This window comes from Callionymus lyra, chromosome 2 (assembly GCF_982586985.1).
Source record: "Callionymus lyra chromosome 2, fCalLyr1.hap1.1, whole genome shotgun sequence".
NCBI classification, from domain to species: Eukaryota; Metazoa; Chordata; class Actinopteri; order Syngnathiformes; family Callionymidae; genus Callionymus; species Callionymus lyra.
The window spans coordinates 28,179,199-28,196,073 of record NC_141819.1 but is presented as its reverse complement, the minus strand read 5'-3'; the positions used below and the strand labels follow the sequence as shown (position 1 = coordinate 28,196,073).

At 36.7% G+C, this 16,875-nt stretch overlaps 1 protein-coding gene across 2 annotated transcripts in view; it reads left to right on the top strand.

Annotated features, from left to right (window-relative positions):
* The window catches only part of lpp (LIM domain containing preferred translocation partner in lipoma), a 123,041-nt gene that overhangs the window by 35,715 nt on the left and 70,451 nt on the right, over positions 1-16,875 (top strand). For both annotated transcript variants that reach the window (XM_087784449.1, XM_087784450.1), the window contains 2 exons: positions 8,236-8,339; positions 12,144-12,266. In XM_087784449.1, the coding sequence (XP_087640575.1) occupies positions 8,236-8,339; positions 12,144-12,266 (227 nt within the window). The remainder of the gene's footprint in view (positions 1-8,235; positions 8,340-12,143; positions 12,267-16,875) is intronic.

Genomic DNA, 16,875 nt, shown 5'->3' with positions numbered 1-16,875 from the left:
GTCATAGGAAAGGGAGTAGAAGGGGGAGACTGAAGACCCCCCAAAAAATTCAAATAAGTCAAATTTTTAGCCAATCTAAACAAATATATATTTTGAAATACATAAGAATTGTTTCCTTGATTTAAGCTTTTGTTTTTTTTACTGGACAGATAAAATTCTAAATATATTTATCATATATTAAATAACTATAATTTCCATAATATAATCTCCGTTAATAGTTGTGAGGCCACCTGAATTTACCTTCTTCTCCCCTCTCTTATTAAATTTTTTCTGGAATATTTGGTTACAAAATGTATTCTTTATAAAATCCTTAATACGTTGTACGTTTTTATCCAATTTACAAATTGTATATCATTACCATTTGAGTAAGTGCTTTCCATTTGTTCAAACCCCTTGCTTAACAAACCTATGTACCTGACTCACCGGGGCAATGTCAGTTAAAGTGATGTGTACTTGCAATTATTTTTTTAATCTTGAAGTTAATTATCATTTGAAACAATAATACGGGTTAGATATATTTAATCACCAGTTTTACTGCAGCAGGCTGGAAAGACTCCACAGAGAAGAAAGGGAACAAGCCTGATTGCTTACAGAGACGAAAGCATTACAGCTTTATCAAACTAATGTTGATGAGGATCCAAACTAAATACTGTGGCGTAAACTAAAAACACATCTGAGCACTGGAAGTTGAACTTGTAGTTTCACCACTTCATGCCTGGCAGCGGTTGCTGATGTAGTCCGATAAGTTTTGGTTGTATAGGAATGAAGTCAAAATTAAAAACATCTGACTCTTGCTGTTATTTTTTTTTGTATCAAACTTCTGTTTCAAGTTAACAAAGAAAAAGACGCATTGTGTTTGCTAAGAGCTGTTTAAAAGTGTTGAACATTTGCATAAGCTGTTTTTATTCCTCCCTGCTCAATAGACTTGAGGCTAACTGACTACCGGTTGTTTTATCAGATTCCCTCGTGGTTTCACCAGGAGACTTTACAGGAAATCCACCATTGAGTTTGTCGCATCCCCATAGAAACCAGAGGCTCCGCTCTGAGCGCCACAAAGGCCACTTTTATTGAAGTGAAGCTCATCAAGCACAGTCACTTTGGTTTTATCTTCTGTGTACATCAATGAGTCCTTTCCTGTTTTAAACCGTTACTTTTACATCATTTTGTTGAATTAACCTCCCCTGCTACCCCAAGTGTGCACATCTTACATTTTTGTTAGACTTTTTAATGATGGTCTTTGCATTACATTATCATCACTTTTAAAATCAGTGAACCAACTGCAAACAAGGTTTTACTAACTCGATTACAATTCATAAGTACCAGAGTTAAAAAAAATTAAATAAATCTGAAATCTAAAAAAAAGAAAATTGGTTATCCATTTAATAAAATGGATTCTTCCAAATAATAAATGACTCTTCCTAAGGTTTCATGTACGCACATTCATAACACATAATAATGTATTAAGAAATATTATAAGTAATGACAGTTTTTGATCATGTAAGTCAACTTATTACATTGTATTTGCCTTTTTTTTTTTACAAGTAACATATTAGAAAATTCTTAAAACTTGATCAAATCCACGCACAGTTTTATCTAACTCAATTACGTATTTCATATAAAGGTTTACCAAATTTAAAAAAATGTTAAATAATCAGTTTTAATATTCAAATACAATGTCGCACCGACTTTAGAGTTGAACTGTGGGGCTGCCATGACTGATCTGCTTAATACTATTGATCCTGTTTAACTCCCTAACGTATATCAGGCATTATTTGTCATTATGTCACATGTTCAGCACTTTTACAAGATCATCTTCTCTCAGAATGACTCCATTGTCCAACAGTTCCTGACGTATGCTTATCATGGGAGTAAAACCAGTCACTAACTATTTTACACAGCTGTTAAAAATGTACTGACCTCCAGGAAATGCTTTAGGGTTATATTGTAAAACAACTAAATGCATCCAAAACCATATGTAGAAGACACTAAGAAGTCATTTTGGGGGACTTAAAGTTGGTCAGAAGACCCCATGGAACATTAAAAAGAGGTACAAACTTGCAATACTTTTAGTTTATCATATATTAAAGCATGTAAAGGATTAGCCTTAAACTATTTTATTGGACTTTTACTGGACTTTAATCAAAACCAGATCTATTGCTTCTATCTACATCTGGTTTTTGACTAGCCAACTGTTTTTCGACCTATCATGTAGCAGAAATAATTTAGTATTATATACTATTATTATATTATATATAAGTTATAGTCAGCTTTCTTTGACCTTTAATGTTTAACCTCGTCAGACCGACTTGACTTTTGACTTTTTTGAACCACATGCTGCCTTGAGACCAGACAATGTGACCAAGTCTTTACTTAAATATCACTTTTGAACTGTGTGTCGAACCGGTCAATTTTAACGGCTGTTAAAACGACTATCATCTTTTAAATAACCTAACATGGAAAAAGGACCTTCATGAAGTTAGCTTGTTATTTTTTAATCAAACGTATCGTTTGCTTAAATGGTCATTAGAGCGGATTGACGGAATAAAAGAAAAAAAAAGATTAATTCTGAAGTTAAAATAAAGTGTCAGATCCCAACTTTGCTCTCCAATTGTCCTTATACCAATGTTTTAAATCCGTATAACTGATGGTCTTTATAAGGTCTCAAATAACTCTAATCATTGATTTGGATTCCTCATTCACAAAGCAGCTACTTGGAAGTAATTGCTCAATAAAGAGCGGAGAATGATGTTGATTAAGAAGTTGTTCCTGCTGCTTCTCTCATTAGTGCCCATTTAGGGCTCTCAGTACCCTGTTGTCGCAAATGAAGCCTGCTTCATTCACAGCACAGAGGCCGTCCACGTGCTGCTGTTTTTACCCTGCTGTAAATTGTGACTGTAGAAGAACAGCCGATGCGAGTGACTCATGAAGCCCTTTTTTTTTTAAAGAGTTGCTTGATGTTATGAGTCAAGAACTTACGATGGTCTGATGAATCTATTAGCCTGTGGTCATCTGCGAGTACCATCGTTCCACTAGTGCCATCGACAGACGTGTATTGGTCGTTATGTAGTGTCAAAAAGTATGCCTGCGTTATGTGGAGGTTATAGATGTAAAAGACGTTTTTTTCTTTTTTCTCTATTCCTTCTATACTACTGGAAAACAGAAATTTCCCTGAGAGTGTCATCTCAAAGGGATCAATAAAGTGCAGTCTAAGTCTAAGTCTAAAGCAGCAATGTAACGAATGGTTACTTGCTCCTAGTGCTAGAAAAGTGTAACTGCAATGTTGTGGTTCCTCCATTGCCACGTATATTTCTTTAACATGATGAAGGGTCTTTGTTGTGTCAGTTTGAGGTTTTATTTTCCTGTTAACTTCAGAAAGTCTCTCAGTATTTCATCTGAAAAAACTGTCTCTGACCCACTGTTGTATTACAGTGCTCACATGACTCTACAGTAGCAGGACGTCCAGGCAAACTTGTTTAGTGAAGAGGTTCTTAAAAATAATACAGTTTTAATCTGTGAGTCATGACTTCCTGATACTTTCATTTAAGAAAAAATAAAGAAAGCAGTTAATGTCAAAATATTAAATATTGCTGATGTAACAAAATTAACCTTGATCGCAAAATTAGATCATTATTAGATGATGGGAACTTGAGTTTTGCCTCTGGCCAATGGTGTCAGTGGTCCTTTGGTCAAATTTAAAACAAGCTGTAGATACTATAAACCTGCTGCTGCTCCTAATAGCAGAAAGAAATTTGACTTGAAATATAAAGACAGGTTTGAAAATAACCGTTTTTTTGTCATTAACATTTGTGTGTCTTATGGTCGAACCAATTGCCATGATCTTTAACTGTTTAATCCAATTACTATGATATCAATACTACGAAAATAATATTAGTAAACGTTCAAAAGAAAAAGTTGACAAGACAATTAAAAAAAAATTAATAATAATTTTGGAAATCAGTGAAATCGTATGGAGGACACCACAAATTTAGGATAAAAGAATGAGTCCAAAAATGGAATTCTAAATTGTAATTGAAAAAGAAGACAGTAAAAAGACAAAAAAAGGAAAAAATTAAACCAAGGAAACTACAGGAAAATGATTCAATCAATGGTCATAAATAAGCTTTAAACCTTGGTGGAGATTTTCAATAGAATTTTTAAGGGACGTTAAGAGCAGGCACCGCCGTGGACGACCAGACCAGGATCACATTCTGTCATGATTATTCACCAGACGACTTAATGGGGGAATGAAACGAGTAGCAAATAGGAAAGAAATGACTGCAATTAAAGGCCTCATACATCCTCCCACAGGGCTGGATGTTAAATCCAAAAATGGACAGAATGAAATCTATCTAATATGGAAGAAGTAAATTGTGCACTTCATAACATCCAATGGTGTACTCACAAATGTGACTTTAAACAGGAATGTAGACATGCATAGGCACCACTAGAGATGTTTAGGGAATGTCTTAGTTGTTTTTTTGAAGATTCAATCAAAATTAACCAATTGTTCACAGTGTGCAGGTAATTTACTGAAGTTTCTCATGACCTCCATTTCTGTCCGTTTTCTACATGTCCTTAATCCACTAAAAATGCATGATTGTCCACAAACATCAGGGTCACTACACCATTTAAGGACAACACTGACACTAATTTCAAACCGTTTGTTGTTATTAGATTGCAACTATTGTTGTTTCTATTTTTGACAAATGTTCAAATCCAACACATAATCTGAGGAGTACGATGCAATGATATGATGATTTTATTCAAACCAGTATTTAAAAAGCATGTTAAATGTGTGCTTTATGGTTTACCAACAACCAGAGTGTATACAGAAAGTCTTGAACGTGCGTTACTTGATTTCAGCTTTTCAAGTGTCAATGAACTGTAAATTGATTTACAAATGTTTTTTTTTCCTACAACTTCATTATAAGTTATTGGTGTCCGTCATGGAGGAGGATTTCTTATATTTTTCATTGTACTAGTCTTTATTCATAATCCAGTTAGTTGCATTAACAACTCTATAGCTGTTAATGCAATAGTTCTAGTCTATAGTTTCTTTTTCCTCTGGAGCACTGAAACAAATATAATCGTCTAATGTGATGTGAGCGTGGCAGACAAAGCAGATTCGAGAAAATAAAATGGAAGAGGATAGAATTGGAAGCGCCATGAAGTGATGCTCAAATATTCCACACTTGCTGAACTGCACCCGCCTAATGCAATTTGCTAAGGAGTGATGTATGCAAACATTCCTCTTGTTTGTTTTGAATGGTCTTTTGCTGCTTTTGGCTTTCAGAGAAAACTACGATCCCCTGATTCCGTGTAGATCGTTCAGATTTGCTAAACGATAAATGGTGGGTTTGTCTGAATACACTTCTGGCAAAGTAATAACATGGAAAATTATCTTCATTAATACTAGAACATATTGTTATTTTGTTGCAATTTAATGTTATTGACTATGACATTGCAGTCGGATGCAGCTTATTGTCATTATAGAAATATCAATTAATACTTGAAATACAATTATTTTTGTCTAGACTAAAATTTCGATATATATTTGGCAGAATGCTGGTTAATGCTGGAAACCCACAGAAAGAGGGTCATTGAGTTTGGAGTGAACCTGGGGGAATTCTTTGTGTAGTCTCTCAACTTGTGTGGTTTAGGGTTACGTTTCTTTTTAATTCAGGACTTCAAGTTATATTATTGTTAATTGTTGTGTCTGGGTTAGGGAGTGTTAATAGTTTCCCCTGTGATACCCCGTCTCACCATGTGTATGCTGATACATACATACACTCTTAATTTTTTTTATTTTATTGCCCTTAAACATAATCCTGAAACACAAAAAAGATGTATATAGTGTGACTCACATTTGAAAAACATGAACATTTTTAGGTAATTCATTGTTTTTTTGGACGACCGACCACGAGGGTCTGTGAGTGTCTTGTGACCACTTAACTGCTTTACACCCATGGGTCAGAAACTTTGTTTTTCTTACAGTGACTGCGAAGTCACAGCGTCACAGCAAGAGCATTAACATTGTTTTGAAAACGGATGTGCATGTGGTATCTAGCAACAGCGCACAGAGGATCCTTGACGTCGCACTGACACTTTATTGACGAAGGGGGGAAGAAAAAAATGTTTTAAATATCATCTCTTTTTAAACGCTACATACCAAGAGTTCAGAAACTCACACATAGACATTGCACACATAATGTTGAAGGGTTTGTATTCTTCCGGTTGATTGTCATTGTTTTCTTAAAAATGTATTATTATATGCAATACTTACAGTTAGTCAATGCAAATCTTTATATTCTACTCAATTTACTTGGTAGACAAAACAAACGTTTTATACAAAGCATTTAGTTGCTCTAAAAGATGCCATAAAACAATTTGTGTTCGTCCGAGATGTGCCTGGATTTAAACTTATAAAATGTTAACTTGAATATTATATATGTCTTCCTGAGGTTATGGTTTGTGTCTGCAATGAGTGGCACAAACATAAGGCACAGAGACAAAGATCCTTCCAGTGAAGATGTTCAGTGACCCTCATTCCAGCTACAATTCTTCTTCCCAGTGTTCCACATGCAGAATAAGACCCTTTCAATAAATAATGCTTCTCTAAAACATTTATAACTCTTCTGTTTCCTGAAATGATAAATCCAAAACATCTCTGATGTTCACCAGGGATGTACATGGAACTTAATGTTTTAATTCTGTAAGCCACTAGCTACAAGTGACTTTTGCTCTGCGAAAAATATGGGTCTGCAAAAGCTGGCGAGGAAGGAGGACGGAAGCAGAGTCTTGTACTCGAGCAGCATATTTTATATTCCCTCCCAGAGGTTTTGAGGAGCTGTTACACTCAGGAGTTTTAGTTGAGGTCACAAGGTTATTATGTAAACAATTCACATGGAGGCCTCCAGCACCCACAGGGAATGAGTAATGCAGTACTCGCAATTTTCCACAGCATTGAAACGCTAAAGATGCAGATGTGTCGAGTTTGAACTTTTATTTTCCAGACAACAACCAACTTCACTTGATTCATTTATTTGCTTCTCTCTTACCTTGATTAAATTAGAGTTAAACGCCATGGAAAAGCAAATGGAGTCCATGTACATGAATGAGAACAGAATTTGAACTAATTCCTGTTACGTCTTCTAAGAGGCTCTAAATTGCAAAGCTCATGTCTGGTTTGGTTCGCTGTTGAACATGGTCAAATGAGTCGGTCTTAAGTCTTGCGCAGGAAGGAGCCAAATCAGAATTTAATTTGGCACATAACTTCTCATCCCGTCTGAAACATGTGGCTGGATGCAATCCTTGGATTAGCGCAGACTTCAGAGCTTCAAATCTGGCTTGTTTCCCGACCGGCAGAGAAAAACACCTAGTCTAACCACTTGCTAACACATTCCCTTTTCCAATCTCAGGACAAAACACATGCTTTATCCACAGATTAGTGCGTCTTCGTACACCAAATTACTGAATCTATCTCTCTCGCTCACCAGATGCTGGAGAATGTTTCCCGTGTCTCCTTGCTTGTGCTCTTTAGTGTTAAACACTAGTTTATTGCAATCTTTTCAAATAAGTTGTTTAATTTCTCATACACATTTGCAGCATTCTTGTTTTTTTTTAATACATTTTATAGTTAAAATGATTGAGGATTCATCACTTAATATTGTTTAACCTCAATTATACATGCATTTGGTAATTTCATCTTCACTGTTATTAATGCTCCTCATACTTTTAGGTTATTTAGTTGCTTGCTTTATACTCTTTTTCACTCTTTTCTTTGACTTTCTTTTTTCTGAAATCTGTCCTTCCATCCAGCCGACCAACCAACCAACCATCTATCTATTCATTCGTCTATCCAACCTTCTTCATCCGTCTGTTTGTATTCATGCAACTATTATTATTTTGGTTGAGTTTAGAGTATAATTGTGCAGCTGTTTCAACTATTTTGTTTTGTACTTCAAATACAAAAGTATATTTATATTTTCATTTGGGATTCTGTAGCTGTTTTGGTCCCTCAATTTAATTGTAAAATGAATAAATAACAAAAAATTAAGCTTCTTTTTCTTCTTTTAGATTTGCCCAATTGTGGGATTCTCTGCACTCAGAATCATGTGTTGCATGTCTTCGCATAAGCATACGTTTTTACATGTGTAATTGACAAGAAGTTAAAAGAAAATCCTACCCTAGGAATCAACTTTTTACAAAACTGTTTTCTGGTTTCATTCTCAACAGACTACCCACCTCCACCCCCGCCACCTGTGGAGGACTCCACCGGTCTCTCATCAACCTCCGGTTCCTTCCCTCCTCCGCCGCCTGGGAACTCATACGATTACCAGGTGAGAGAAGTATTTCAGTTCGTCAGTTCGTCGGTTGTCAGTTACCGTGGAAGTCTTGGCGCAGAGATCGGCGAGGGCCTGGAGCTCTTCGCTGAGTTCATGAGCCAAGTCTAGAGAAAAGTGTCCATTTTGAGTGAGAGCCAACATCAGAATTCAAGATTCTGAGGCGGCCCGGAGCCACACTCTTCAACTCGCACACCCATACTTGATTTTCTTCCGAGCTCTAATGTGGGAAGACTAGGTGGATGACACCAGTTGGCTGCTTACCCTATATTATGGCCGTCCACATGTAAATAAGTTCAGCGTGGTTGCAGTGAGAATGTATGGACAGATTGACACGTGGACTCCTTCAAGATCCTTTGTTTGGTGCACTTATGCTTGAAACTGTAACCTGTTTTATCGTCTTTGTATTGGTCATCCCAGATAAATGCTGTTTGAAAAAAGTTGTATCTAATTTATTCCTATTTATTCCTGTTAATTATCTGGTCCTCCCACAGTAACAAGAAACTCGGTGTGGGCTTCACTCGCGGGACCATTTGTGTCTTGACCTCAATGCAAATCACTTCACATTTTTTGAACTGAATTAAAGATGCTTTACATTTTCTCCTCAATGTCACGGCTTTGGTGAAGCCAAGGTCATGCATCCAGCCGGCCTCTCCCCTGGACGCTTCTTTAGAGGCGGCTTTGTATTAGGAGGACCGTCTGCGTTATGGAGTAGACGCCTCGATAACTGTGTTATTTTAATCTGATTAAATTTTCATTCTAATGAAACTTTTTTTTTTCCAACAGTTTAGTTACAGTGCGAACTGTGTTGGAAAATCATCAGGGATTTTCTAAACTTTAATTAAAAAGTTGTCCACATGAAATGTCCGTTTCATCGTTGTAAGCAAGGCTGCCTACAATACAAGTACATTTGATTATGTTGGATAATACTGCTGAGAATTGTATAAATGCAAGGATCAATATATGTAATAATCATTGCGTTTTGTTCATTGTATTGTATTGTTCTTATCCCGTTGTTTTTCCTTCAATTTTTCTTTTTTTTACTCAAATTAGCCTTGAGTATCAGATATATCAATATATGTTGTCATGGAAATAAAAAAGGCCTGTGTTGTAGCTAGATAATTATTGATAATAATTCTGTTTCATGGCTACCGGTATATACATTATACAACAAAACGGGGTGTAACAAAAATGTCTCTTTGATTTTCAGTTTCATGTTTTTTTGTATGTAAACCTCTGGATATTCAGCATTTTACTGAAAAAGCCTATTGCCTTATTACTTAGTTGTGGCTAGTTTTCAATATTTACTTTTTTTTTTAAATCTAACAAATGGCTTTAAATTATTGCTACAGTGCAACTTCATCTTTTAAATGATGTAGTTCATCTGAGCAGCCAAAGCAGAACTGATACATAATGAAAGAAGCAAATGATCAATTGGAAAACTGACACAAATAACTATAAATGTTAGTCCTATGATGTCCGGCAAGGTAAAGGTGGAGGCAACTCTGTGACCATATTAAAAAGCTCCTCTGTGGTAAAAGGCACTGATCTTGTACAGACGACTTCAATTGTATTCCAAATACTTGACTTTCATCAACGAGATCTCAATTTTACAACTCTTCATTCATCACCCTGGTTCTTAAAGCTCTAAAATTGAAAATATGTTTTTTCCTTCTTTTAATTTTACACTATATATATTTACATTTGTGCCTCCAACACGGATCCTAGAAGTATCATGCAAAAACCTTCGGTCTGTCCTGCGCTGTGATTTATTCTACCAACTTAAGCCTCTGAATATTCCTACACAGGATGTTTGCAATGTTCTGCAAAAAAAAGAAAATCTTTTATTTATTTCCCCATTCCCTCTAATGTTAAATAAATGGATTCCACCCTGGGCCATGCCTCGCCACTTCGCCTAGCTTTATCAAATTTAGAAATCAACCTTTTGTGAATTGAACAAGCTTTTAGTTTAGATCCTGTTTCTGTCTGTAGCCTAATAATCATGTACACTTTGACACGATGATGCCTTTATCAGAAGAAAGACGAGAGCATCTCTGAAGCGTTCTCTCTCCCTGCACTGTGAGCTTCATCACATCATTAAGTTATGCAGTTTGTTCCTACGATGCTTCCTTTCATCCTCCTCGTTATCGCTGTTAAACAAGTAAGCCTGTATTTCTTTTGTTGATTTGAGACAAGCCATTACAGTTTTGCTTTGTTTACGCCAGCTCACGATTGTCTTGGATGGTTTAAAGCATCAGCTCGACTCCAAATGGAGGCAAGCCCTGTCTGTAATAGATTGTGACAGGTAATCCAAACACATAACATTAGAATAAGAAGCAGTCACTGATCCAGCCAACTCCAAAGCCCCCGCAGGCAATTGCAAGAAGTCTTCCTGCAATTGCAGCATAGTTCAGAAGACTAAAAATATAACCATCATTCCACCGATACAATTATGGGGTTTTAAGTAGAAAAACCTCATGGCAGCGCTGGTCACGTAAGTCTTTAAATCTCGTTTTGTTTTGCAAAGTGTTTGAGATATTTAGCTTGTCTTAATTTATCACTTAAGTGTAAATGACGAAACAAAATTTAGCATCAAATTAATCAACATCTGAACTACTTTTCATGGCCTGATCCAGTAAAACCTCTGCATCTGTGACTGATAAACCTCAGAAAGATGTAACTTGGTCACCTTTTTCTGAGATCTTAGTGGTTATTTAACTCTTATTTAACCCCCCACTTTATCTCTAAAGGAGCCAACAGGTGCACATATTGGAGATAATTGCAATTACTGTATAAAATAGGGGCATGTATCTGTGAAGTCGCCCGACTATTGGTGAACCACAGTTATAAAGTCAATCTGTGGCCACGGCCATCTTGTAAATACAGTGTTCGGTTTAGTAAAACTCTGAATTGGTCAGAGGGCAGGGATGAGTTTACAGTCGTTCCAAGCTCTGGTGGGTGGTACCGTTGTCAGTGCAGCGAAATTTTAGAAAGAAATTAACCCCAGACCAAAATGTTGTCGGATCCAGGCTTCAAATATGTTTTTTAAGTTTTTTTTTCTGGTCTTTCTACAGCCAGCCTTTAGTGGACACCTCATTTAAAAGAAAATAGATGTTTCCTCTCGACTTACTGGCAATCAGTTGGAGAGACATTTTTTGATACGGCGTTCTCCTCTCACATGATTTTATAACAATTGACAGATGTCGATGTTTGGGTTGGAAGTGAGTCTCTGATTCTAATAAATAAAGCCACACTTTATTTTATACTATAAATGTGTGTGACTCACTATAAGGGGTGAGCAAGAAAGACATGTTAGGTTTAATACTTTATTCCTGGATTAATATATGAAGTATGTTTTTATTTATGAATTCAGTTGTTGCATTTCTTTGAAAGGTATTCATAAGTGTTCAAGCCTGACACTGTAAAACATAAGGTGAAGAGTAACCTCACGCATGTACATTCAAGAATCATCACAAACCCTCTGACCTGTTCAGTGTGTAAGTGGTTAGAAAGATGTTTACCATAAATCTTTTCAACTCTAACTATTTCCTCTCTTTGTCTGAGGTGCTACACCGACAAGCTAAGTGCAGTAAAAGAAAAGCAATATATTACAGTGGACTATATGAGAATGTTGGATTTATTCTTTGATTACTTTGAAAGTTTCTCTCGTTATGCGTGATATCTCATGGGGGTCAAAGGGCAGTCAAAGCTGTAAATAATGTGCAGTAAACACTGGTTATATAATGATGTGTACAATCGGTGTACAATTTCCTGATGTTCTCTTCCTTTTCCTTTCGGCAGATGAAAGGACCGGAGAAGACGCTGGAGGAGAGACGCTCAAGTCTGGATGCTGAGATTGACTCCCTCACCAGCATCTTGGCCGACTTGGAGAGCAGCTCGCCTTATAAGCCGCGGAGCACACCGGTATGTTAAGATAGCATGTGACCATAAGAGACTTCTTACCTTAGCTAACATCCTGGACTTAAGTCTTGACTCAAGTGTAAGAGGCTGAGGCAAAAAAAATCATTTTGCTTCAGGCTCAATGTTAGCATTCTAGTCAAACATCAGAGCAAATATTTAGTTTAAGGACGGGAAAGCTCATGTGTTTGGTGAGGTCCAGTTTGACTCAAGTGGTATTTCAAGTGTAACACATCTGTAGTATGACGTAGATGCAAGTCATGTGGTGTGTTGACATTACCGATGTACTGTGTAAGGTGAGCAGTATCAATATATCAGGTGGTTTGTCTAAACACATTATGAAGACAATCTCAGGTCATGCAAGGGAATATAAGAGCTACATAAATGGCAGTGACACGTCGTTCAGTTCACGGCTGGTCAAATAAATCACAAGGTAACGCTGTCCTGCGGGTTCATGAGTATCGCCTTGCTTTCGGCACAGTACTGTGTATTTTGTGGCTCCATGTCTGATCAGCAACAGTAAATATATCAGACGCGTACGTCAAACACGCCACCTCCCCTGAACGCAAGTCACTGATAAATCGCCTGCTGTAAGGTCAGCACTGGTCACCTCGACGTGTCCACATGATTGGAGTAGTTGCAGGTCAAGACAAGGTAAGTAAGTGATATACAGTATGTAAGCAAGGTAATGCAGTGTCAAACACAAGTTATGTATTTCACTCCTTGTCTTTTATTATTATTTTTTTTTCTGCCAATTGTTTAACCCAATGTTTTTTTTAGAACTAAGAAGCCTGAGTGCAAGTCTCAACTGCCACAATATGGTTTTGACCACTCTCTTTTTAAAAAGTAATTTATACTCAAACTGCAACACAAATGGCAACTCCACTACCTTCATCTGGCACCCTCTTTGTGAACTCATCTCTGCAGCTGCACGAGTTAGTACCCTCCTTGGTATTCATATTTAATTCATTATTGGATGCAAAATCTGACACAAATATTCCAGGAGTTATTGGGAAGCCTGTATAACTATAAAGAAAATGCATTTATGTGTGTGTTTGTGCAGTACTACTTAGGACTGAATAATACAAGATTATTGTAGTTGTTTTCCAGGGTTAATCAAGTTGTATGCATCTTTAACTTTTGTAATTCTTCTGGCAGCGACAGCATTGTATTTAATATGTATGTTATATAGTATATTTCCTGCTATACATGCAACAAACGCTACCCAGTGTCAGCAGTCATACAGAACAAGAATGGTGTATTGTCACATGGACATCATTCATAGTTGGTTCTAGGTCATCGTTAATTGTGTCACGGTCCCAAGTCCACTGGATTAGTATAGAGTCAGCACATGAGGAACACAGTGATTTGTGCATGATGAGGTTTTTATGCTTGCAATAAGTTGCAGTCGAGGATCACAGATGTGAAAAGTCAGTTGCATTGTGTAGAGTTAACATTGTTGAGTTTCATGCTCAGTTTAAATTTCGTCTTTCAATTGCTGTGAAAAGTGTGATGAAGAAAAACCATTAGCCTTAATCTGGTGCTTTGCTCTGGATTGTTTTCTTTCTCACTAGTTTGTCACACATTTCTTTGCTTACAGTATATTCTTTCCTTTCATTTTCTTTTGGTAGTTGGAAGAAATCATGAGTCCGTACATTCACATGGTATACAGTATATATACTCCAGAGTTTGTTTGCAGCATAAATAATACTCCTTTAGGGAATCACTTACACTGTACATCTCCAACATGTGTCCTGGGTTCAAGCATGGCCTCTGGTAGAACGTCCTGTGGACTGGAGCCTTCAGTATGAAATGTCACAAGTTGTACCTGCTGGCACTGTTAAGCAGAGTACATGGAATATGCAAATAAAATATTTTGTTTTAGGGCAAGAGGCATTTCCTTATTTATCTAAAATGTGTTGTGTGGAAAAATCATGAAAACGGATGCTGTTCGTTCAACAAACTTGGTGTTGTACGACATGCACCTCATTTTTTGCCATTTATTTAGATCAGTTAGAAACTACTGTGTTGATTTTACTCCCTTTTAAATTGTTCTTGGACTCTATTGTATCATCAGTTTGTGTCCGTTTGTACAAAACTCTCTTTCCATTGAAATCTTAAATTCAAGCTCTGCTGTGATTGGTTCAGCATCTGGGTTTGTCACCACGTGTCATCAATCCCAGAAGTATCAACCTCCAAGGTACTTTTTGTATAAACAAAGCAGGGCGTGATTGGAGTTGGCTGGAGGAGGAGTGAGGACCATTATTACGTCAAAATGGACACGTAACCTCTTGTTCACTGAGATTTCAGACGGGGTAGAACTTTATAAAGTAATAAGTTCAAAACATGGTCATGATGAAAGATTTACTGCATCTTGAAGAGGAAGACTTCAACATTTGAAACATGTGAGTGAGTCAGGAAAGACGGGTTTTCACATAAGCTGTCCTTTAAACATTTAAAATGACTTCAATTTGACAGTTGCATTGTTGAACTCGCTTGGACAACACGCATAGTAGAAGAGAAAAAAAATAGAATCTCTTGCTGCTACTCTATACATCACACGAATCCTTTGATAGATTAATTGATCTGGATATTAACCGGGATATTAACCGGAAATGTCTAGTGTGTTCGTTTTCTTTTGGCTGTAAATATTATTGAAATCCTCACGTCTATATTATGAGTTGTGTTGCTGACAGTCACAAACAGACAAACGCTGCTGATGGTATCAAAATGAATAAAGTCACTCTTTTAAATCAACCCACTCCTACATTGAATTACGTTTGTGTGTCAATGGGACTTTGTGTTGTTCAAACAGTGTTTGCAGTCATGGAAAGAATAGCCTTGGCCTATATGAGTACTGGATAAGATAAGATATTAAAAGCTACTTGAAATCGTCAAAGCCTTGGGCAGTTCAATAAATAGTTTGACACACAATAAATGTAGGACAAGGGGATAAAATAAGCGTAGCAATTGTGTTTAGAGTGCGAATACTGAGAAGCTTGAATCACCATACTCACTGTGTAGCACTTAAATGACATTTGAAAGGTTGTTCTCAGTAAACACCGCAGACACAACCTGACTGCATAAACACGCTGCGTTTAGGTGAAGCCGGTCAGGTATCTCACTGTTTATTCTGCAGTCTCGTTGTTTGCGTCTTGTCCTGTTTTATTTATTGAGGATGCACTAGTGAGACTACAAAGTGACTGTGGTGAATTATTCACCAGGTTATTCAATCAGCTAGGAACAGGGGCATGTGACCTTAAACTGCATGTACGTTTAGTATTTACATGTGTTGACCTATTATGTCAGGGCTGTTCAGATAACAAATAAGTACTTTAGATGTAGTTGTATGTCTCTGAAAGGAAGATGCAGCTTGTTTTCTACACATCTGATGGTTGTTGCCGATGTAGAACTCTATATTTTTCTTCGAGAGGATTTGACCCCATGCAGGCTGCTTTCATTATTTGACCATGTTGCTGTATGAAAATACATTATTTCTAAATGGTAAAATATTCTCTACGGAAATAATAAATGAGCTGTACTGTCTAACTTTTCATATTTTATTTGTCATCATACAGTATATTCAATTAAAATTTCAAATAAATGACACAGCCGGAGACTCTGAGTTTCAGGTCATTTAAAAAAAACTAAAAACTAAATGGAAGTGCATTCTCTTATTGAGAGAAAGAGGAGAGAACCTGTGCCGGATATATTAGTGAAGCAGTCTGAAAGCTTTTGTCAACATAGCCTGAAAGATTTATGTGCACCTGTTTGGCTCGGTGAGAGCTCGGCATGAGTGAAAGGGTGAACAGTCGTCCTGACTAATGTATGGCTGTCGTGCTGGTTCTACCTGTTTGGGTCTTACTCCTTCCAAGTTTATTTTTACCATGACCTGCTCCAGGATTGTAGAGTGGTGACGGAGACGAAGGCCACCTGTATTCCCTCTGAATTTATATTCCTAGCCATGAAATTTCTTTTCATCGAGGAACAGAGTTGTCCTGCCTTTTAAGCCGCGCCCAGACAATCCTGAATATAGCAAATGACAACTGAGGAGTAAGAAAACCTGTCGAATGACGCCATGTTTATAAATTAATTTGTTTTGGCCTGTATTTTGCAGCTTTGTCTTAATCAAATCAAATGAATAAAACCATTTGTATCGTGCAAATTTCATACAGAACATAATTTAGAATATTTCTGGAACAAAAAAAGGACAAAAGTGGTGAACATCAGATTAATTAAACGCTTGTTACAAAGTTGTTTCTTGCACTGGAATTATTATTATTATTTTTTTAAGATTACAGTTTAGAGTGTTAATTTACTGATTCTGAAAATGTTTACCCAATATTGTAAATTGTCCTTTATTAGAATTGATCATTAAAAAAATTGCATCAGAAAAAGTATTGATCCGGAACCTGTATCGAAGGTGAGGAATTGGTATTGGTACCAATATCTCAAATCTTTAACAAATACCCATTCCTACATATATACACACTGTAAGGGACACACACGTATGCACAGGAGAAGAGAAGATATGGTTCTCATCCTTGCTTTGTGAAGTCTCAATGTGTGTCATTTTGTATGCTTGAGTCTGTACATTCTCATCATGGTCATGTTT